The sequence below is a fragment of the Cyclopterus lumpus genome, chromosome 12 (assembly GCF_009769545.1).
Source record: "Cyclopterus lumpus isolate fCycLum1 chromosome 12, fCycLum1.pri, whole genome shotgun sequence".
Classification (NCBI taxonomy): Eukaryota; Metazoa; Chordata; class Actinopteri; order Perciformes; family Cyclopteridae; genus Cyclopterus; species Cyclopterus lumpus.
Genome location: NC_046977.1, coordinates 19,153,280 through 19,177,523, shown reverse-complemented (window position 1 = coordinate 19,177,523; position 24,244 = coordinate 19,153,280). Strand labels below are relative to the sequence as shown.

Below are 24,244 nucleotides of genomic sequence, written 5' to 3'. Positions count from 1 at the left end.
CTCTGTCCTAATACATAGGGAGGATTTACTAGGTTTTCATACTTTAGAAATTATGTATTCCCCATTTATAAATTAGGTAATATATACGTGATTTAGCATACTTTTTCATCTTGTAGGTGCCCCTTATGACTGTACCGAAGTTCCCAGAGCCCAGTTCTCCATCCTCCAGGAAGAGGTGGTTGCGATCCACGGTAGAACTCCTCAGTTCATCCGGGTCTGCGTATGGACTCTCATACACCTCCGTGTCCATTGGCATGGCCTCTGATGGATAAATGGCCATGTCACATTCGAGGAATAGTGATGGAGTGATTGACACATTAGTCTTGTACAGTATGCTAACGTATATGTGAAGTGAAATGGAAACATAGATATCAGTCAATATTTGTTTTAACTTGCAACATACAACAGCCATGCGACCAGTGTTCTGCTACCATTTGTTTGCAGCCTCAAGCAGTCAACAGGTAAAGAAGTAAAGAAGATGAGGTGGTCCAGTGGTGTCTGTGTACTGGCTCCCAGATGGGCTCCATAGTTTTGTCAGACCTTCATCGCTTATCCCGCAGACCGGCACGAAGCAATGAACTTTTTCACAAGTAACATATCCTCTTTTAAGACGTGCATTACTGGCCGTAAAGAATGATCAACCCCCTCCTCCCCATCAGGGCGGGTTAGTGGTGATATCCCAGCACCACTTGTGTCAGACTCAGGTTTTGCACACACAGAGTTGAAAGCTAAAACAGCACACCAAGGTCAGCACCGGACTTTCCCATGATGCAGCCATCCCATGTGCTGTTGGGAACGAACACTCGTTGTACACAGCGTCGGAGAAGGCTACAAACTGGCTGCACTCAAGAACACCCTCCACTAGGAGTGGATGTTCTTCTGATTCCTCGCCTTTTAGCGAGCATTCAGGAAAGGAATCGCTCATTCTGGTGGCACCAGAATGCACAAGCACGTCATGGTTGACTATGGTGCAGAAATGCACTGTCACAGCTGGGTGGTGCGATCCTCCACCTCCCAGAGAGAGCTTGGAAACGGTATGGCTGCCCCCTGCAGTGGTGCAGTCTATCCAGGGTGCCAGAGCTCCTTCTACTACAATGTGGTACACGGGTAGATGGTCGGCTTGTGTGGAGAGAGGCCCAGATCGCACGTCATGTCCCATGCCTCTTGTGTTAACCTTGGTAGATAACAATTGGTGAAGCGCTTTTTGAAAGGTGTCGCACCACGTGGGGTAAACAAGAGATGGTCACAGCAGCTGTTCGTTCATTACAGAGGGCACTTGTAAGGCGTGACTCAGTCAAAGCAGCTTCTGTCTCACCATCACACAAGCTTACAGTGCCGCGGGAATGGAGCCTCTGCACTTTGTGCCTTTTCATCCAATTCTATAGGCTTATAGGCTGCTGGGGGATGTTTTAGGATACACTGAGCACCTATCTCATCTTCTCTCTCTCCTTATGGATGAATTTACATCTCTCCATTGCACCTTATTAACTCTGCTTCCTCCCCGGAGTCGTTGTGACTTCACGTCTCATAGGGTCCATTGGACCTGGAGGTGTCTGATGCCTGGTGAGCCGGCCTCCCGCGTTGGCCCTGCTGATGCCCCGCCCCCCCTCGTCTCTACCTCCTTCTGTTTCATGGATTGGAGTTCCATTCATACATTGTCATATTCATGTAATGTGTTTATGTAACTTTGTAAATGCTGTTCATTCTGTACACATGACATCTATTCTTCTGTCCATCCGGGGAGAGGGATCCTCCTCTGTTGCTCTCCTGAAGGTTTCTTCCCTTTTTTCCCTGTCAAAGGTTATTTTTGGGGAGTTTTTCCTGATCCGATGTGAGGTCCTGGGACAGGGATGTCGTATGTGTACAGATTGTAAAGCCCTCTGAGGCAAATTTTTAATTTGTGATATTGGGCTATACAAAATAAACTGAATTGAATTGAATTGAAGATGGAAGTCTTCCCCAATTCAGTCTTAAATGAAGCTCAAGCGGAAGTTCAGTAAGGAAGACACTCTTTACTCTCCTGTTCATTCATAATCTCAGTCTCTAAGTCTCCCAGCAATTACTCCATACGGTAAATGAACCAATCGGATTTGGCGCAGTTTCTGTAAGCCAATCACGTCGTTAAAATAGGTCCTCCAGTCAACAGTCAGCCTGCTCATCATTCCTCAGCAGGTTACAGCAACTCCCTTCTTCACCACCACCACCACCAGTGTCTGGACTCCAGGGCGGATTCTGCCTTTGCAGATATCAGCATCACAAACAATTGATTATCCTGATTCATGATGCCGTCCAATCGCCAAATATATGCAATTGTAATAAATTACTGTTAAACCAAATCTAAAACAAGTCTCTCCTGATTGAAATATGCTGGATGGCAGGAGTTTGCAGGCAAGCTAGTACTAATATATTAGGAAGTTAGCCATTACAACTGAACAACAGCATATGTATTTCTGTAGGTGTGCTTTCAAGTGTATATTTAAAATAATTTACCTTTGATGGCTGCTTGATTATTGGGCACACTGGTTTCATAAGGATTGAGATTATCTGTGGTGTGTCGAGATCCCCGGTTCTGTTATTAGTTCATCAGAGAAGACAATGTTTGAGAGAACACACAGTGAAAACACATAGGACATTAATATATATAATATATATATATACATGGTGCACTGCTAAAATATAATCTGCAACGAGAGAATCAAGCAGGGTGCCACACTTTATATGGAACTTGTATTATAATGATATTGAATGTTTAGTCTCAATAAAGAAGGATTCTTAAAAAACAACATAATTTGATGTGAAATTCAGAATTCATTAATCCATGACTAAAGTGGAGAAGTATGTGGAAAAATTCTACAAAAGTTTCTGAATATGGTTTCATTCATCATCAGTTTTTAACAAGACAAGTCAGACAACCAGTCAGTATCACTGTAATACATTGTGTCTATAAAATGGGGTATTGTATGATTGTCCAGACAAAAGGGTTTAGAGGAAGAGAATATGATATGTATGGGATTAACATCTGCATTCATATGCATTCAAAGAAGTGGTGTGGAAGTGAAGCAAATGTTCCCTGGGACCACATTATAACAGCTTAATGTCAATGATCTGTTCACTTTGAAACATAAAGTAGGTCCCACACCCCTGCTTTAAACAAATATATGAACATCCCAAAGCATGTTGACACCCAGCAAGTCCTTTTGAATCAGTGAATAGGTTGTTAAAAAATATGAAAAGATGAATCCGTTGTACATTTCTGCACTTGCATTTATAAAAGTTAGAAATCCTAAACTCAAAAAAACAAAGCAAGGCGTCAAAGAGCATTCATGTCAGGGGCTTCTCTTTTTAATTCCACATTTCAAGACCTAATAGATCAGAAAAGACTGACATGGCTGTTCAAAATCCATCAAATGAAGATTTCCCCATCAAACTAAACCTAGTGAATATCGGGATACAGGATCCTTAAAAGGATGCAGCCACTGTGTCTCCTAAATGTGATCAAGAGAACGTGTGGAGGAGCCTTTGGAATAGGACAGAGATGATGACCCATTATGACATGTCTGGTCTAGACATGTCATACTGGAGGCGGGACTATTGAGTCGGAAACAGCACAAGGCTGACTGTGGTTCAATGTAACTGCAGAGAATGACCTCTAGATGGCAGTAGATTGTAATCATAAGTAGGCCAATTATTTCGAGGGCACACAAACTGAATTGTGGTCTGCTCCAGTTGTCAAACTATCTGATCTGATCTGGCATCTGTGAGAGGAATGGAGAGGGGGCGCAAAAAAAGAAAAGAACCAAGGAGAGCAAGGACAACGTGATGTGTTAGTTAGCAAGTAGCAATCAACACTGAAGCAAAATCACACACGGGAAGGGTTGCTGTGACCAAAAGGCTTATGAGTAGTATTAGTGCACCTTTTTTATACCAGGTATGGGAACAGTTCTGAGTTTGTAGAGAATTCCACCTGCCACATTTTGCTAAAAACCAAGATGTCAGAAAGGTTAACAGAGGGCGCTTGCTGTTACGGTCATGCATGTGATCATTACAGTACAAACAGCTCCAGGGGAAAGGTTAGCTCCAAACACGGATGTGTTAACGTTATGTCACAGCGTACTGACTCAAACTACAAGAAGTAAAGACACACAGGTCATACAGTAAGCAACTTTCCCCATGTTCATTTTACTGTACGGTATTCATCTGGGACCAAAACTAAAATAACAGAGTTGGTCGATCCAAAGTTTGAAAAAGAAAAACATTTTTGACCCTTCTCTAGGGGTGTCTATTTATGTAGACAGATTATTATTATTATTATTATTATAAGTGTCTTTATTTGAGATTTCTGCCCCCATCCCAATTAAGTGGAGATTCAAGTTGCAAACCAACTGCAATATGCAACCTTTTTATTGCTTCTCATATTTTGTTATTATATTGTCTTATTATATTCACTATTTATTTTCTTTCTTTTATGAACCCTCCCAGCGAAAGCATTTCAAACAATTGCACATTTACAGCCAGAGAGCCAATCCTCTTGAATCTTGATGGTTTTACACTGTAGCCTAAATGCCAGTAGCCCATAATTGCTAAAGTTAGACCGAATTAAAACACCATATCATCCAAACTTTTTATTAGTAATTTATGATCATCTATGTGTTAAATTGGGTCACAGCTGTCTATGGCACACACTCATAGGTCGCAATTCATCACAATTCATAAATAATCTGGAAGGTTTATGGAAATGTTTCAATGATTAAAACATGTAGGCTGGCACCTCTGACAAGCAGAAGAATATCTGGTCAATATAGCATCAGTGATGGTCTTGTTTACTTATGAAGGTCATATAGAGGCATCATTATTTTTTTAGGATTCATTTGATTATTAGGTTTGAAGTTCCTCACGGTAACTTCAATAACTCCCTACTTCACAACAACGTTGTGGGATCTTGAACGTGTGTTAAAATGATTATTGTCTGGTAATTTGTGTACACAAATAAGTAATTTAAAAGGAGCCTATGTGTACTTTAAAAACATCAATTAAGTAAGTTTTGACCTGAAATGAGCACATATGTATATAATGAATTCAGGAACAGTTTTAGCTTTTATCTCAGAAAGTAACAGAGAAACAATTGTGGTCATGTTGGTAAAAGCACACATTTTGGTAAAAGCACACATTTTGGTAAAAACGTCAAGAATACATTGTTAGTGGTCGTGAATTAACAAATACCACGAGAGGGAAGTGAGAACGTTTAGTTTTTTGTTTTTTTGGTGAAATATTAGCCGTCTACATGCAAAGAGGATGATGTTTCAATTCAACTGTCAAATCCTTATTCATTATTCATTCTCTATATTTATGTTGATTAGTTGAGACACATAAAGGAGAGGATAACCTGTTTATTAGACATACTGTAGACACGGAACCATAAGAATAATGAATGCATACACACAACTTACAAAGGCAGACGTTATCCCAGGATGGTCCCGTGGGAGAGGTGGCCCTATGAACACAGCAAGTCTCAAATATGAATGGATTATATTTCTACACATTAAGTTGTTAGATATTAATTCATATGCAGCAACATTATTTGTTGTATGACAGTCTTACTGTAGACACATTTGATTAGTGGTGAGCGTGTTTACCAGTTTCTCCGTCGGGTCTTGAACACGGCTCTGTTAGCACTCGCAGCAGGCCGTCTGGTTTGTATGAGTAGTGCTCCACCAGCTGTGGCCAAGAGAGAGACGTTTATGTCACAAAGTCTGCAAAGTAACATTCTTCAGTAATCAAACTGTTCCTCATACCCCAGAAGACAAGCGTTGTTATTCTGAGCCGGGCTAAACAGGACGTTTGAAGACTGTATTGTCTTCAAATGTTCAAAAGTGTATTGTTTCTAGGAATGTGTGTGTGTGTGTGGGGGGGCATGGATTTTGGTTCCACCTGGACCGTGGTCCTGCCTGACACCCACTGCTACTATTATTAGGATTGGAAAACATATTCTTAACTCAAAAATCCAATTAGTCCATAGTTATATTGAAAGTGCCCTTGGTCCCCTGTCTGTTAACATAAAGGCCACTGGCAGAAACTTAGTAATACTATTTGAATCAGATTTAATCTTCAAAAGTCACAAAAGTTGTCCAGTCCTGTTTCCTTCAAAATAAAACTATCTCCAAAATCATACCCAGTCTCGTTCACCATGACCTGGAAAACGTTATTCATGCATTTATCTTTTGAAAACGTGACTTCTCCCTCCTCTCTGGCATCAACCAGAAGTCACTCGTTCGCCTCCAACTGGTTGAGGCTTCTCACTGGTACATAAACCATCACATCACCACACAAGGATGAAAACTAAAAGGTGATTATTGTATTTTACAATGCTTGTATTCTGCCTATTACTCTCAATATATGAATCATTTCTGTAATATTCATTGAATGTGTTGTAATTCTGTAACGCTGTTCATCTGTACACATGACATCTATTGCTTCTGTCCATCCGGGGAGAGGGATCCTCCTCTGTTGCTCTCCTGAAGACTTCTTCCCTTTTTCTCCCCATTAAAAGGTTTGAAAGGTTTTTGAGGTCCCGGGACAGAGGATGTCGTATGTGTACAGATTGTAAAGCCCTCTGAGGATAATTGGTGATGTTGGGCAATACAAAATAAATTTAATTTAATTTAATTTAATTTAATTGTTTTTGTATTAAAAGGACCAGCATTTCAGGGGTTATGTTAACGGAAATTGAAAATAATATCCGTAACTATGTGTGTGTAATTACCTGCAAATATGAATGGTTGTGTTTTTGTTGGCTCAGAATGAGCCCTTCATATCTACAGTAGCCCAGAACGTCAAAACCAAACACTAGAGAGAGCCCTTCACATTGTTACCTGAAGGCCACCGGAGTTCTCTGACACTCTTAAGGAGAGGTGAGCAGTGGGATATTCAGTTGGTTTCAATCTGCAACCACTAAAATCCTACACACTGAACCTTTAAGTACAGATCTGGACTCAGCACGTGGTTAGCCTAGCTTAGCATGAAGACTGTAGCGTGCCTAGCCCTGTCCAAAGTTAAAACACACCTTCTTTTTTTTTTTAAATGTACACATATAGAAATGAAGAAATTACAATTTGTGTTCTTAGAGGAGAGTTTAACGTGCTGGAACTAGTTCTAGACAAACAACAGGGTGCAATGACTCCCTGAGGCCTTGTCACCACTGTGAGGGATCCAGGTCTGGCCCCCTTCCTGTACAGACCAACGCGTAACTAGCAACCTGCCCTGCAGCCGGAGATGCTGCCCAGAAAGGCCACATGGATGGATACACTGTTGTTTGTCAAGATAATTATGAACTGTTCTTTTAACAACCTGTTAGGGGTTTCCGTTCTACAATTACACACCATTTCCACGTAGTGTTTTACAAAGATGAGGATAATAAAATGAAATAACAGAGTTGGTATTTCTCCACCAGAGATACTGCATATTCTTGGCAGTGTGGAGAAAATATGAACTATTACATAACTGTAACAACCGTGAACTACATCATTGTATTTCTGAGCAACACTGCAGACAGCTGCTGGGAAACCCTAAACATAATCCAGAGAGATTAGAGTTTAACGATCCACATGAAAATGAGCCGAAATATGAAAACCTTTTGTTTACCTGCCACAGGGTGTCAAACTTCTTGCCATCTGGGATTGAGAGCTTGCCAGTCCTGTCCCTGTCAATGCGATAATGCATGACTTGTCGTTCGTGGAGTAAACACAAAGCATAGGATCCGTTTGAATCCCTCTGCCGGATCCTGCGCTCACAAGAAGAAGAACATTCATTCAAGTAGGTGTGAAATTATTTCTCTGGAGTGAATAGAGTACAAGTTATTACCATTTATATACTTCCTTCATACATGTGCATGATGTAAACTCTGTATAATGTAACCCATAACACAGCATGTTGTGTCATTAGCACACAGAGACTCTGGGTTCTAATCCAGCACACAGGAAGAGGACTAGGCTTTGAAGCAAATAGTGGCCAAATAGTGGAAATTTCCGGGTCCGTCACGTGACGCTATTGGGCCCAAAAAGGCTTTTCCCCACAGCCTTACATTGAGATGTCTGTATCAAGGGTCGGGTTTTTTTCTCAGTGAATCAAGTTCCCAATAGAGACCGAGGCTGGACGGAGGGAAGGAAGGTGGGGTGAAAGAAAGCGCCAGAGGGCTTCATGGATGCAGAAGAGTGAAAAAAAAGAGTTTCAGCTACTGTGTGTGTTACAGGATGGTAAGACACAAAGACGTACTTAATAATAACAATAATTATAATATAATAATTATAATAATAATAATATATAGTACTTAATCATTGAAAGCACAAACTCAGGTTTGATCAGGTGTGCTAAACCACGAGCACATTGGGCCTCATGCGAGAACCACATGTAGGAACAGATGTGTTCCTAAGTGGCTTGTACACTTGAATTGTGTCATAGGTGTGAAGACAATATGCGAGTGGTCCAGACCCGTCACTGGAGTCATGTGCAATTAGTCTACTGTTATCATGAATTCAATTTTTCACTAAAGGATTGCATATCTCATTACTTTGAAGCAAATTTACATTACGCAATCCTAAATAAATTACACTTTTTAAATGTTTTAACTATGTTGTATTATTATATAGTTTTGAATGAGGGATTTAACAGGATTGCAGCATCAAAGGGATAAAGTGCAAGAGATGTAAGATATTTAGTATTTTGTGTTTTTGTTTTTGTTTGTTTTTATGTAGAGTTGAGTTGACAAAGATGGCCCTCGTTCAGAAATTGTGTTTTAGCAATTTAAAAAAACTGAAAACACTGTTTAATCTGTCCGTGGCAACAAATGCTTTAAACAATATACTGTGAACTACACATTAAATGTAATATGCCCTGCTATTTTATTTTATTGTATTGAATATTTGTAAAAAATGTTTTGCTACTGCTTCAAGTAATTTCCTCCTGAATAAAGTAAAATCTAATCTAATCTAATTATGAAGAGAAGACATGATGATGGATGCACATTAATCAAAACTATAACTTTTTCTCATATTGTTATGAATTACTCTCATTTGCATACATCATGTCCACGTGATGTGAGATCTGCTGCAAGAGCCAATTTTAAACTTAAGATCAAATACATGTGTATCTTAGCACCAAGCGAAAAAACACATATTTATTTTAATGACAAAAAAAACACACATTTATGTGTCACCCAATGACAAAAACCATAAAACCACCATAGTATTTAACCCCACCTGGTACCAGGTACATCAGCTGCACCTTTCTGGGGGATAAATTAGAACTGGAAGAAGAACCCTCACTGACAGAAAAGTAGTGAACAAGATCCCAGTTTCACACCAAACACATTTATAACTATGCTTAGTCCCTTTTGTGATCTATTACAATGTAGCCTTACAATTCTAATAGTGTTTGTGTTAGTGGTTGTTGGCCACTCCTGGAAGCCAGAGCCTTAACCTTACAAGTAACATATTTGAGCCATGGGTACAGTATTTGGAACACTCTCGTTAAAGTGTATTTCAAGCTTCATCATAACGTGAGGCGGTGTTTCAGCGGAAACACAAAGTTTCTTTCTATGCTTAGAAAAAAGACAGAAGAGTCACATTTCGCCGGGCTGTCATTCTTCCTCGTTTGGCTACTTCAGGAAGTCCTTTGCAAACTGTCAGGGCGGAAACCACAGGGTGTGTGTGTGTGTGTGTCTGCTGTGTTTCTTCAGCCGATACCACTGTGTCTCAACCGAAATGTCAGCTGTTGTCGTGGTTGATTTAGGTTGTTGGATTTTGCAGCATTTACTTTTCATGTTACAAAGCAGAACTATAAAACAGCCTTGGTACACTGCACTGGTAATGTTGTATCTCTAAACTATCTCCATTGGACTTCACTGAGTCACTTTAGTAAATCCTTATTCCCAGAATGATGATAAGGTTATTAGTCATCGTGGTCCTAGACAGGATATTGCTGACCTTAGAAAACTGTACAAAATGACCCTTTCCCATCACTTCATTTCTCAGATGCTTCAGTGAAAAATGGCAGAAGTTGAAACAGTCAAGACAAACAATAAAGTCTGACAATAAGAAATAATTCACCACAAGCTAAATATAAACTAAAAGCTAAATGTGTCAAATTGTATTAGGAAAACAAACAAACAATTAGAGCTGGGCCGATTGCGACACAACATAAGTGTATGCGTTGCATTCTGCCTATCTTTCCACTGATCTATCATTGTGCTTTTAAATATATATTGCAGGGTCAACTTGAAATGAATAGAATAACAACAATATAACACCTGACGCCATGTTTAACACGTCTGACCTTCAGCGGCAAGATAGTGCACAAAAGGCCGATCGCGTTGGTTTAGGATCCATTTAGTTTTATTCCGCGCTGACCAATTAGAATCTCCTGCCAATGTCTCTCGTCTTTTTCAGTCGACATGGAAGCTGCGCTAACAGTTGCTAAGATGTTTCAGAACAAATCAAATAAATGGGTTTCTGGTCAGTTACTTCCCATACAGTTGCATTCATCTCATTCACCGGCAGGTTTCCCAATCACAGATGTACTTATGAAATAACCAGTCATTTATCTTAACTACGAAATAAGACTTCCTCCTATCTGCTAAGTGTAACAATCCAGTCAGAAGCCACGTCATGAAGGCTAAAGACAGATTCAGTGGCACTTGAATGGCACTTACTTATGGTTTTACTTACGGTATTACTTATGATATTACTTATGGTATTTTTGTAGTTGGGCTTTCTTGAAGAAACGTTACTTTTTGATTCTTGTTATGAGTTTGGACTCATGGTTTAATGCACTTATTGTAAGTCGCTTTGGATAAAAGCGTCAGCTAAATGACATGTAATGTAATGTAATGTAATGTAATGTAATGGAGGTGTTGGTGAGAATAGTCTTTTGAGCATGTTAAGGATATTGTGACATTGTTTTTCACCAAAAGTGAAAGATTTTCACCAATAATGATGTACATTCTGATGGATTTGATACGATACATTTTAGACCATTTACTATAAACACCGCCAAAAGCTGTTCAAAGACACTTTATGAAATACTTACAGGAATTTTCCATTTGTGCGGGAGCCATGTTGAAGCCTGGGCTCCGAGTCTTCTCGTGTTATTGATCCATGGAACCAGGGCATTTGTTCGTGTGCAGTGGTGGAAATGAGCTTCTCCAGCTGAGGCCTCTGGCTGATGATGGCCTGCTCCAGAGCGGCTCCCTGCACACAGACATGAGCTAGGAGCAAGCGCTTATAATAAGAAGAAAATGTAGCTTTTTCTGATGTGTTCTCAACAATAATATTACAGTAATACTTTTTTCAAATATGTTCAGATGGAGGTCCCTTAAGTTATTAAATGTGGGTCTGTAACCTGAATCTCGACATGAAGAAGGTTCACAACCACTGTTCTAATTGACCGTCCAGTCTATTTACAGGATAGAGTTGACACTAACCTGCAGATTCCATGTCTTCTTTACATACTCCCGGATCAGTTTTTCCTTCAGGTCCTCAAATGGCCCCATCTTCGGCTGCATGTTCTTGGGCCTGTTGCAGGGCTTCTTTAGCAAACACATGAGGCCGTCCATCTCCTGCGAGTGGTAGTCAATCACATCCACGGGGGTCCTGTGGCTCTTCCCACCAGCAATAGCATACATTTCATTGGGTTCTCTTTCAATGGTGTAGTGGTAGCAGCGGCCTGAATGCAACACAGACAGTGCAAAGCCTCCAAGGTAGTTTCGGCTTTGTCTTAGCAGGTATATGCCGTTACCCATATTGGCCTGCCGCAAGTAGTCCTCCGCCTCCTCCCTGGTGATGTTGCCATAGAAGAAAGGCAGTGTGTTCACAGTGTCAGCCATCTTGCAAAGGCTCAGTTAACCCTAAAAACAAATGTAAACATTAATTTACTCTGAAATCAGAAATCGTTAATATGTAGTCTGACGAATGATAAATAATACAGTATATTTACAAAGTGAGCAGAGTACAGTATTTCTAGATGAGTGATGTTTAACTTAACTGCTCCCCAGTGTACGAGGACAATGGATCAGACTGGAACATGATGACACCTGCATCGCCCAGACCAACTGACCCTCAGTTGATCACCCTCAAATGAGCCACTAGATAAAAAGTGGACGTAGTCACCATCTCACCACCCATTGGTTTGTGGATTACGGTTTTGAAGCCATTAGTTTGGCATTTCGGTCATTGCCATACCTTGTTTTTTTTGGAGCCAGAAGTGACGAGAGTGGGCAGAGTTAACCCTGTAAGACCCCTGGTTGTAATATTACAACGTCACTTTTATCTCTCCAAAAAACACATTTGCAAAAACGTTTTTTGGGGAAAGACCACATTTACATAGTCAATGGGTCCTATTGTCTTGCCTTGCAATGCTATTGGATCGTAAATGTGTATATAGGTCTGGCCATAAACTTTCCTGGAAGCACATCTCCTTGTTTCATTCAACTGGATATATCAATATTGAAGTAAGTAAATTCCATGAAATATTTTTTGGGGTGATTGTTAGAATATGTAGTTCATGTAAATACTAAGTTATTGTGGAATTAATGCATCACATTAGATGTTCAGCTTGTTATGTCATTGTTGTAATTTTACAACGTTGGGTGAAAATGGTAGCTAAAATAGCATGTGCACCTTGCACACTACATGGAGACATTCCACTTCTTGGATGTTCAGATACAGGATAAATACTTACAGAAATATAATGTATTTGATGATTCACACTTTACAAATGGGTTATTTGTTATAATTTTAAGTTTAGACCAGATTTTAATAATGCTAAATGGGTTAGGGTAACCCTAACCCTATGTTATTTCTATGTTCACAGTGAGATATAGTCAACTGTTTTTTTATCTGGACTTTGTTGGTTTGCCCAAATATCTCCTTGTTACACAAGCCAGATAATGTTTGTAGAATGCTTTGGAGGATGGTTGTTCAGGGGCAAGTGTAAATGTTTTGGATTGTGGATTGTGGGGGTTGCATGTATGGTGTATTGTTCAGGGAGAGGTGTACATGTTTTTGAATGTGGGGTTGCATGTATGGTGTATTGTTCAGGGAGAGGTGTACATGTTTTTGAATGTGGGGTTGCATGTATGGTGCATTGGTCAGGGAGAGGTGTACATGTTTTTGAATGTGGGGATGTAAGAGTTCTGGGGGGGTTGTATTTTCCTTTTGTAAATGTAAGTAGAGAGCACATTAGGCTGACTTAAAACAAAAAAAGATTTAGATATTATTTCTATGCTTGGGTCTTACAGGGTTAAGTACAACCGAACGCTGAACAAGACTTTTGTAGGCGACGAAAATGTTACAATTAACTTTAACCTTTCACAGTGTGTTTTCAGTTCATTAAAGTCTCAAGACAAAAATACGGACAACTCCCAGACTGGACAACACTGTGGAAGGAACCTGTCAATCACAAGGTAGCATGATCTAAAGCATACACGCCCTCAAGCACATCCTGCTTCATTGTTTCTCTAAATGGTCCATCATTTTCTAAATGGACATCATGCTGTATTGAGGACTAGAAACTAAAGATTGAGACCACAAACTCGTGTTTAGTGCGAAGTAATCATTTTCTCATAGACTTCTATACAACCAGAGGAGTCGCCCCCTGGTGGACAGTAGAGAGAATATAGGTTTGCTGCCTCGATGAGCCACACACACATAAACACACATTATATACGAGAGCAGTCTTGTATCATAAAACGGTTTGTCTGTCAACATTGAGGTAAATTGCGCATTGCAAAAGACAAAATATGTTTCAAATGTGTTACAATTACACTATCTTGTTGTTGTTGATGTGTTTTGTGATGTTTTATATCATATTTTCAAACTGTCTTTAACTATAAACAATTCACCTCAATGTTGAAAGAACTACAAAGAAAACTGCAAATGGACTAATAATTTTTAAAAGACAAATTAAATTGTTTTATAGAAAATGTTCTTTGTGAACGCGTGTGAATGCCATTTGCATGAAAATTATGGAAAGTATAAAAAATAATAATTGAAGATTTCGATTTTGTGCTTCACCACTAAAATACTTTATTTGTATCTAATTATTTATTCACATTTGTCTTAACCTTGCAACATATATGTCTCACTCCATATGGGAGCTACAGTATGTGAACATTGTAGTTCACTCTTAATAAGTGCTGTATGTATTAACCCTAACAAGGCAGTGTTCTAGCTTTAAATCTGGTAGCTGCAAAAAGCATAATCAACTTTCAAGAATAAACTATTGTGCCAAAAAGCATCAGTCACAAATCATTTGTATATTGTTTCAAATGAAAATGGACAGAGAACATGATGAAATGTGTCGGCTGCGTCTGCCTGTGTCTCCTTCAAAGTGCCTCACTAAATGATAGTGTGTGATCATATAAAGTAGGACCCATGGCAAACATTGGATCTATTTATTCTATTTCATCCATTACAGTTGAATAGCTTAACTAATTGTTTCCGAACCTCAAGGTTGGGCCCTTTCTAAACGTAAAAAAATGATATCTCGGGGGTTATGAGATGATTAATGATTAATGTGGTAGGAAGAAGCAAAGACAAAGTTGTTCTACACACTCTTTGGAGAATAATTCACCTTTAATCCCTTTCAAACTGTTATTTAAATGAAACCATCTGATACAGTAAGAGGGACTGCTTAGAATTTCAAGACATATCAGATGTAGGTGTTACTTTTTCCCTCTTTAATATATTTTATTAGCTTCTCATGTGTTTGTATTGTGAGATTTTAATCTGCAAAGTAACAACAGCTGTTCAAAAATGTAGTGGAGATCAATGTACAATATTTCCATCTGAAGTGCAGTGTGTAGTAAGTAGCAAAGAAGGAAATACTAAAGTAAGGTTCCATAATGGGTCTTAAGTACAGTAATCTATTACTTTCCACCACAACTAAAGACCTGGACAGACTGTCCCCACCCAGCATGTGACGAGTCCTTTCCTGAGTTCTAATATATCAATTTCTTTTTAAAGAAAACTTGGTCAGTGGGGTATTTCTCGGACTACACACAAATGTTGAACATTTTGAAAATGAGGAACTGTGGTAGTGAAGTCCAAAAAGTATTTCTTAAGAAAACACAAATACTGCACTTACTGTATAGGATTTGGGGAAGTAGTTCCAGAATGTTGATCCTTCTCTTGTACGGTTCTTTGATCCCTTTAGCATATCAGCTGCCAGCCGTCTGAGCAACATGTGAATAGATCATCTTAAATCCTGACGAACAAAAAGCCACATGAAAACACTCAGTTGATCCCACAGCCGGACCACATCGACAGTCTGTGTACATACTGAGGAGGTGAAGCGCTGAGGCTTCCTCCTTTCAACGACTTCCTGGACAATTTAGTTCTTTTACTTCCTTTTTTATTATCTGAACACTGGACACTAGCTTAACAACAAGTAACTCCATCTGCTGAGTAAGACTGTGGAAGAGCTAATGATTGGACCTTGAGTTGTTTTTGTGTGCCTCAAGCTCTGCCCTGTAATATTGCATATTTATTATGAACTATAGTTCATATAATTACATTTTTCCCTGTTTCATTATACTATGTTTATTAGTTTTGGGGTCAGTAATTGTAATACGGCAATGATTAATTTGGACTGCATTTGTACGGTGCATTTTTTACCGTACTGGACAACACGTTCTCCTTCACACGCACGCGCACACGCACACACACGCACACACACACACACACACACACACACACACACGCACACACACACACACACACACACACGCACACACACACACACGCAGGGGTTCACTGTCACTTTAACATGCGGTCGGGGGGAGCCAGGGATCGAACTGCGAGCCCTGTGATTAAAGGACAGCCGCTGCACCTCCTGAGCCACAGCCTCCACGTATTCACTTCATACTTATATCGGCTGTCTTTGGAAATTGGGCTGTGCCATTATTGTAATTATAAATGATAGCATTACAACTCTCAGTTATCGCTACATAAATTAAGCAATTTATTATGTTATTAAATAGATTAACATTTAAATGTTGCAACAAAAAATATTGTTGTTAATAATAATAAACTGGAATTACTTGTAAGTTGTGCTTGAATGTTTTCTGGCAGACACAGGAAAATGATCTGATGAACAATGAAATTATGTTATTTTATATTTGAAAAAAAGCCTTAACTTGTTTTTACTTTATTTGTATTTTAAATAATGGATATAATAATGAATTAAATTGATTTATAACAACATAGTTTTTTTCCTTTTTGTTCCTCCATCTAAAAATTGCCGTTATAAAGCCTAACACAACTGTCATCCTACTTGCACTTGTGTGTGCGTGTTCACCAATCAGGAAGTGCCAGCTGGCCTTGCTGTGTTTTCTAAATGCACACGTGAATGTGAAATGTATTCCCTCTAATACAGCAGGAGAGATGACATGTGTATGTGTTACTCTGTGAGGACCTCGGAAGTGGTATTCTAATGTACAAAACCAGCATAACTGAAGAAAAATCATAAATAGCTTTTTTTCATTCGGAAACTTAAGAAGGATACATTCTCGGGCCAAGTTCTTGTCAACTTTTACAGAAGAATAGAAAGCTTCCTGACTGAAACATTGTAAACTAACATGGGATGTGTACGGTCCAGGACAGGGGGGCTCTACAGCAGTGATGAAAACCACCCAGAACATCATTGATACCATCTAGTGATCATCATGATGTTGATGAGAAGAGGAGCCTGAGAAGAGCTGAAATATATTAAAACCTGTTCACCGGCTGCTATCTGGAGAGAGATACAGAAGTATCAGCCAATACAACCAGACTTTAAAACAGCTCCTTTCCTCTGGCTGTGAGACTCTTTCATTCATCCTCCACCCTCCATATATACTTGTTTTTGTTGTTTTTGTGTGTTTTGTTGCAATCTGCATTTGTTGTGCAATCCTGTTAATAACTGTGTAATAACAGAAAGGTCCAGGTCATCTATTCACGGTGGAGGAAGATAATCAAATACTAATATGTTGTAACTGGTTTGAGTTTTTGTCTCTTAATTATATATTGTTAATTAATATATTATATATTATTCAGTTCAAAACAATCCCATACATAGTAGCTGATACATTGTATTTGACTCAGCTATTACATACAGTAAAATATCTTCAAATCACACATATATTTGTGTGATTTGTGTGAGAATGCTTCTCTAGTTTTCTTCTTTTTTATCTGACAGCAAAAACACATGAACATGTGGAAAAACCTCCATGATTTAGTCTTTTGTTAATCTCTAAATTTATATTTCAAGCAAGTGATGAAATAGAATGTGTTTTAAACTTAAAGTATAATTTCCTTGAGCTCGCTTCAGCGGACAGTGTCAGAGTAACGAAAAGCAGCAACGCTGCCTACAACACAGCACGGTGGAGATTGTGCAACACGGTGACATTTGAAGCTAAATAGGGGACATACAGATGTAGTTCATCTTCAAGGGTGTGTGTGTGTGTGTGTGTGCGTGTGTGTGTGTGTGTGTGTGTGTTTAGGTTTGCTTGGAGTGGAAATTCTCGCCATCTGATGTCTACGTTACACGTTGTGGTCTCTGTACTGAAACCTCACTGCTCACGTCTCTTAAACAAAAATTCACGGCTCAAAAATTACGTTTACCACTAACTCATTTTATTCATATGGCTCCACCTTGTGGAACAACACAACGTTCTCAATCAATAGGAAAACTGTCTTCAATCAATCAACCTGTTGTGATGGATAATCATGACTGGTACTTTCTTTATTTTTTGATAATAGCCCCCAAACAATATGTATTTTCTTGATAATTCTGCTTCAGGAACATATAACCTGCCTCACTGGGTTCTTTTGATGGTTTCCTGCCGAGAAGGCGGGAATATCTTGTGTTGTGTCTATATTATTTTCGATATTAGCGTAGAGCAGTGTGCATCTGCTGTGGCAGGAAGCTTTTGAGAGGATTTAGACTGAGGACAACGTACCAAAGCTCAAGTGCATCCAACCAACAGCACAGAGTTCTCATAGACGTCTCTAGAAGAACATGGTGGCCTCTCTGCATTCAGAGTGTTTCTGACACACCTGTGACACAGAGACACTCTTTTTCCTGCTATGATAAATTAATAAATATATGGACCCACCCGTATTTGGAGTAAGCATGCATGGCAGAGCTTGGTTGGAGCAGAACGGTTATGCAAAGGGTATAAATATGTGCCAGAGTTCAATTATGTTCATACTATATCTGTCTGTGCGAGTTCCACTTCTCTTTTTGTTTCTGTCAAGTTCCTGTTTTCTATGTCGTGTGACTTAAAGGTTTGAACAAATAAATACAAAACAAGAGAAACGTTTTTAGGAAAATGACTTCAACTTTTAAACCAAGATTAAAGCAATCGTGTTAGTCTTACTTGAAAAATCATGAATTCCTCTGTGTGGTTCCAAATAGTGTAATTAAGTTGGTATGTTTTTTTTCAGTCCTTTCACTTGAAATGTGGAAAGTACTTTATTATTCAGGCCCCTCTCCAGAAAATGACATTCCCATGCGGCAAAACTGCATTATGGATTACGTTTGGAGGAAAACGTATTTTGTTGTGGATTATTTTTTTGCTTTTGACTAATAAGTTTCAAATGAGTCCGCATAGGGAGGAGGTCACATGGTGGACGGGTCAAAAAACACACTGCTGTTGTGAACCAAGTGCTCATGTTGCATACACATAACCAAAGTAGTTTGGTTGTATTTTTGTATCAATTTCATACTCATTTTAAGCCAAACCACAATGTTTTTTATTAAACTAGGTAGTTTTGTGACCTAAACTATATATATATACATATATATGTATGTATATACATACATATATATGTATGATGAGACAGCCTACAGGGAAGAGGTACAGCTCCTGGCCAGGTGTGTGCCAACAATAACCAGCTCCTTAACACCAGCAAAACTAAGGAGCTCATTGTGGACTTCAGGAGAGCGAAAGGAAGCATGCATGACCCCATCCACATTAACGGGATGGCCGTCGAGCGTGTCTCCAGCTTCAAGTTCCTGGGGACCCACATCTCGGAGGACTTGTCCTGGAACACCAACACCTCCAGCCTTCTGAGGACACTAAGGAAGAATCACCTGTCTTCAGCCATCCTGGTGAATTTCTACCGCTGCGTGATCGAGAGCATCCTCACCAACTGCGTCACAGTCTGGTACGGCAGCTGCTCTGTTGCGGATTGCAAGAGACTGCAACGGGTGGTGAAGATCGCCCAGCGCATCACAGGTACTCCACTCCCAAGCATTGAGGAGGTCCAGAAGAAACACTGCCTGCGTCGAGCCCGCAGCATCCTGAAGGACTCTTCTCACCCTGCTCACAGACTGTTCTCCCTCCTGCCCTCAGACAGGCGCTTCAGGAGCTTGCGGTCAAGGACCAGCCGTCTGAGGAACAGCTTCTTCCCCAGAGCTGTTACACCCTTCTGAACTCTACCCCCCTCTGATCCCACTACACAACTCTATCTGCACTGTAGTTACTTTGGACTCTGAATTCTACCCCCCTCTGATCCCCATTACATTACACCACTCTATCATGCACTGTAGTCACTTTGATACAATCTGTTTGCACTAAAGTAAATATGCACTGAATATTTGCACATAGGTTCCATTTATAGTAGTCTCCATTTATATTCTGCACTATTTAATGTTAATTTCATCTGTATTGTATTTTTTTTAATCTGTATTTATTGTTATACTCTCTGTTGCACTTCTGGTTGGATGCCAAACTACATTTCGTTGCTCTGTACTAGTACATGTGCAATGACAATAAAGTTGAATCTAATCTAATCTAATATATATATATATATATATATATATATATATATATATACACATATATATACAAATCTCTCTCTCTGTATATATATACACACACAAATCTACCTCTAATATATATACATAGTGTATATCTCTTGTGTTGATAACCTCTCCCTTCCCGGGATGATCATTCAGTACGCGGATGTCTGGCTTCACTCGTTATTTCCGCCGCATTACCACCGCCGTTTAATTCCTCCGCCGCATCAACCTGAGCATCTGAACTCGTGCCTCCTCTCCATCTGCGCCGGTACTGCTAAATGAATGTGGTATCTAGTGGGTGCACAATCGGTCACAAGGGCACAGAAAGATGCCGCGGTCACACACTCACCCTCTTGAGTGCAGGTCTACTTCTTCCAGCCGGTCGCTGCCTGTCACCCCGTTGTCAGGAGTGTGCAGCCTACTTGAGGTCTCGTGGCGGCTCAGCAGTCGCGTGCCATCATCACTCTGCTGAAGTGTTTACACTGAATAGCGTGAGTGCGTGCGTGCGTGCGTGCGCGCTTCCGTTCCATCGCTGCTGGATTCTTGGGTCACTTCCTATTGGTCCATAACGGCGAACCGCGTACATAGATGTATTATTTATTTGAAAAGACCTCTCATCTCGTGAGGAAAGAGCCTTCACGCGGTATGCTGTCTCATGCACTAACGCCACCTCAACCATTTAACAGGTGACGTCAGTGAGTCCCTGAGGGTTCAGGGTTTAAGGGGTATATGATATTGGGACTCAGCCTTTTAATGATGCTCGCTGAAACCATCCAATTTAAATTAGGCCCAAATATTGTCAGATTTTATTATTATATACATTTGTGTCATAATGCTACAATTATAACTTGGTCAAAAAAGGTAGTGACTAATTAATTATGCGTTTAACAAATATGACCAGCAGGTGGTGCTGCTGCTACATACGCAGTTGATTAAACACACTTTGTCGTCTTTGATTTCACTTCACTTCATTCCAGACCGCAGAAAGTACCACACATCAAACTGACAACAAATCTAGGACACACTGTCACCTTTCACGTCTCATTTAAATGCACATTCAATAATAAATGACAGCTGATGTGTAACTGTATTTCTTCAGGATCTGGGAACAATAAAAACAAAACTATAACACTTCTTGATTACAAAACTTGTAAACATCAAGTCCATGGGTGGATCAAAAACTGATTGCAATAAAAGCTTTAAAGGTACAGTTCTCCCCTAAATCAGAAGTACATATGTGTCCTCTATTTATCAATCTAGATAGTTTTGGTTTATTATCTATGTCTGCCTTCTCTCCAATATAACGTAACTTTATGGACTTTATGCAGACCTTGTTGTGAGTGATTTCGTGGGACCATTGGTTGAAAGAAAATAGTTCCATGCAACGAACTCTGTGGATTATTTTAGCCGAGTCATGATATCTGGAAAGGGATATTGTTGTTGAGTTGTTTTCTTCTTTTATTTTATTTTTCAGCACCACAAGTCTGGTCCCGCTATATTGGAGAGAAAGCTGACATCTCTACGATGGATATCTCCAAAACCATCCAGATTGATAAATAGCTCTACAGGCAGGAGGAAAAAATATGTATTTTTGTCTTTACTTAAAGTTTGAATTCAACAAAGTGCACATTGGCCTGAGTCAAATAATAATAATAATAAGACAGCTATATATTACATGTGATGAGGTTTGGTGACTTTATATTTGGGTTTTTGTGCTGATTGAGATGGTATCTTCATTGTATGTTGTGTTTGTTGTTATATCATATTGTTCTATATGTAGGAAACATTCCTATGAGCTACACATAACTAAAACATCCACAATAGACACAGACTGCCAAGAAACAGTACTTTTCATGGTCACCACCCAAACACACTGGGCGAGTGAACATCACAGAAGAGGCAAAACATCAGGAAACACTGAGGTAGTGGGAAAAAACTTCTGTATGCAATTTTATAATTATTGATCGCTTATATAAAACCATCAATAGATTATCTGTTTTGGTCTAAATGTAGAGAATCATCTTTATTCTTAAAACAAAGAAGGGTCTCAAATTTGACAGTCCTGTTCTTCTTCCTTGTAATGGCGCAGTCCAAACCAAAAAAGTACACCTTATTTCACTTGATTTAAGTATACTTAGTATACTCCTATTTTAGATATACTAAGAATGTATTTTATATACTAATTATATATCAATATTGTGACAAAATATATACTGAAATACACATGTGTGCCTGACTGTACTATTTTGAGTCACCAGATATACGCTTAGATTATCTCCTCATTTTAACTATAGCTGTTCAAAAATACAATTGAATTCAATTTGAAACAGAGTTGGAATAAAGTGTATTTCTTTTTAATGTTGATTAGTATAATAATCAGAATCAGAAACTGTTTAATGCGTTACTTTACACATATAGTGTGACATAATTTAATAATTGAAAATATGAAAATGTACAATAAAATATGGTAAACAAACCAACAAATCAGAGTACATTAAAACAAGTATATTAATTAATTGTCATGTTTATATTATATTATTATATTAATTAAGGATGTGCGATGTTGTGTAACTGTAAGAAATTGTCCTGGGATGTAAGTGTCTGAGTCAGTGGTTCCCGGGCTTTATTGCTGAAACTGTATATGTAGTGTGCGGTCTTGGACCGCAGCCTCCTGCCAGAGGGAAGGGACTCAACCAGTTTGTGTCCAGGGTGAGAGCGGTCGCCTACAATCTTATAGCCCGCTTCAGGGTCCTGGAGGCCAACAAGCGGAGGGGAGGCAGATTGCAGCCAATCACCTCTCAGCAGCGAGGATGATATGCTGCAGTCTGCCCTGGTACTCCCATTGGCTGCAGTACCAGACGCTGATGGAGGAGCAGGGTGGACTCAATGATGGAGGTGTAGAAGTGCACCATCATGGTCTTTGGCAGGTTGAACTTCTTCAGCTGCCTCAGGAAGAACATCTACTGCTGAGCCTTTTGGGTGATGGTGCTGATTTAGCATATTTATGGGGATTTCAATGGTGTCTCAAAATAGTACATTCATGTACACTTGCTTTAGTGTATTTCTTATAGCACTAATTATACATAGTTAGTATACTAACAAGTACATTGTTACTACATCAACAAATACACTTGTTTAGGCTATTCTCAACTCATGAACAGCAATAGAGTCCGAATTTATTTTCTCATAACTCTAAAAAAAAAGGTATCATTCGCTCTTTATTAAATCTATTTCATTTTGGCTATATGTCCTACCATGTCTATCCAACCACACTCTGAATCACAATTCAGAAAAATATTGCTTCCATTATGGATGCAATAACTGTAACAGTTAGAGTACAATTGTATTGTCTAATTACATTGGGTCCTGACTATAATCTATAATCTCTAGTCTCTCAAGCCAAAGAGATGGAGTCATTTTTTGCTAGTCCAAGTCAAGTCTCAAGTCTTTGAGGGGAAAGTCTAAGTTAACTTACCCACTATAACTAATGAATCCATTTAACTCCATTAGTTCCTCTACGGTTTGCCCATTAGATCCTGAAGCCCTTCCTCCATAAAGTATTGTAAGCATTGAAATCACCACACCATATCACTTTTTTATTTTTTCAAGCCAATAATCTTTTTTTTATTCACCCAAATCTCAACAGCTATAAATCATATTGTGATTAAAACCCCACCGAGATATCCACTCCTTAATTAGCATATCCCCACTCTGACCACCATCTCTATCTTGTCTTGTGGTCCTTAATATATTAAAGTCGAAACGTGGTTTCATCCAGGTCTATTGGATGCAAATAATGTCTGGTTAATCATTTAACTGTTTATATTTCTGATACATTCTTGAATAAGTTCTTCCGGCTTATCAAACTTCATTGTATAATGAGAAAAAACATGATAGTCTACTGATCACAACACTGAGATAAGCCATCATCAAGTAAACATGCAACATTACAGTCAAATTCTATCCATCCATGTTGGCCTGCCCATCTGATGCATCAACCAAACTTTGAGCTTGTGTGTAGTCTGTATGGTTGTATTTACAACATAATAGTATATTAATGTAACGTAATTTAATAAAACATTTCCTGGAACTCAAATTATACTCCAAATTCTACTCGTGCTCCCGTAGACCTATATGGAAATATCTTCAAGAATCAGTGTTTGAGGTAGATTCATGCCGATCATCTTGCGCATATTACTTTTATTTTGTTCAACTTTATGTCTTTTTTCTTTTCTTTACTTTGTTTGTACTTCACGACATTGATAATCGACAATACGCTCATAAAAACAATTACAACACATAAACTAACAACCGGCTGCCTATGTTGCCCGGCACATCACCACACTTTGCACTTAATCTGCCACATGCCCTATCCTTTGACATTTTAGGTAGTATTACTTTACACTCG

The 24,244-nt window shown here is 39.1% G+C and overlaps 1 protein-coding gene across 7 annotated transcripts in view; it reads right to left on the bottom strand.

The window, feature by feature from the left end:
• The window catches only part of syk (spleen tyrosine kinase), a 23,741-nt gene extending 3,279 nt beyond the window's left edge, over window positions 1–20,462 (bottom strand). The window contains exons 1-12 of one of the 7 annotated variants that reach the window (XM_034547366.1): window positions 20,186–20,462; window positions 15,136–15,255; window positions 12,034–12,133; window positions 11,474–11,896; window positions 11,080–11,240; window positions 7,639–7,777; window positions 5,634–5,715; window positions 5,448–5,491; window positions 3,915–3,977; window positions 2,491–2,569; window positions 102–261; window positions 1–7 (exon numbers count right to left, since the gene is read on the bottom strand). The exon at window positions 1–7 is cut by the window's left edge and continues 203 nt beyond it. In XM_034547366.1, the coding sequence (XP_034403257.1) occupies window positions 1–7; window positions 102–261; window positions 2,491–2,569; window positions 3,915–3,977; window positions 5,448–5,491; window positions 5,634–5,715; window positions 7,639–7,777; window positions 11,080–11,240; window positions 11,474–11,875 (1,137 nt within the window). In that variant the 5' untranslated portion in view covers window positions 11,876–11,896; window positions 12,034–12,133; window positions 15,136–15,255; window positions 20,186–20,462. Of the gene's footprint in view, window positions 8–101; window positions 262–2,490; window positions 2,570–3,914; window positions 3,978–5,447; window positions 5,492–5,633; window positions 5,716–7,638; window positions 7,778–7,857; window positions 7,977–11,079; window positions 11,241–11,473; window positions 11,897–12,033; window positions 12,134–15,135; window positions 15,256–15,330; window positions 15,469–16,090; window positions 16,137–20,185 lie in introns of those variants that run through there. The other 6 variants (XM_034547365.1, XM_034547363.1, XM_034547364.1 and 3 more) reach the window with 6 other exon arrangements.
• Between the last annotated feature and the right edge of the window lie 3,782 nt (window positions 20,463–24,244).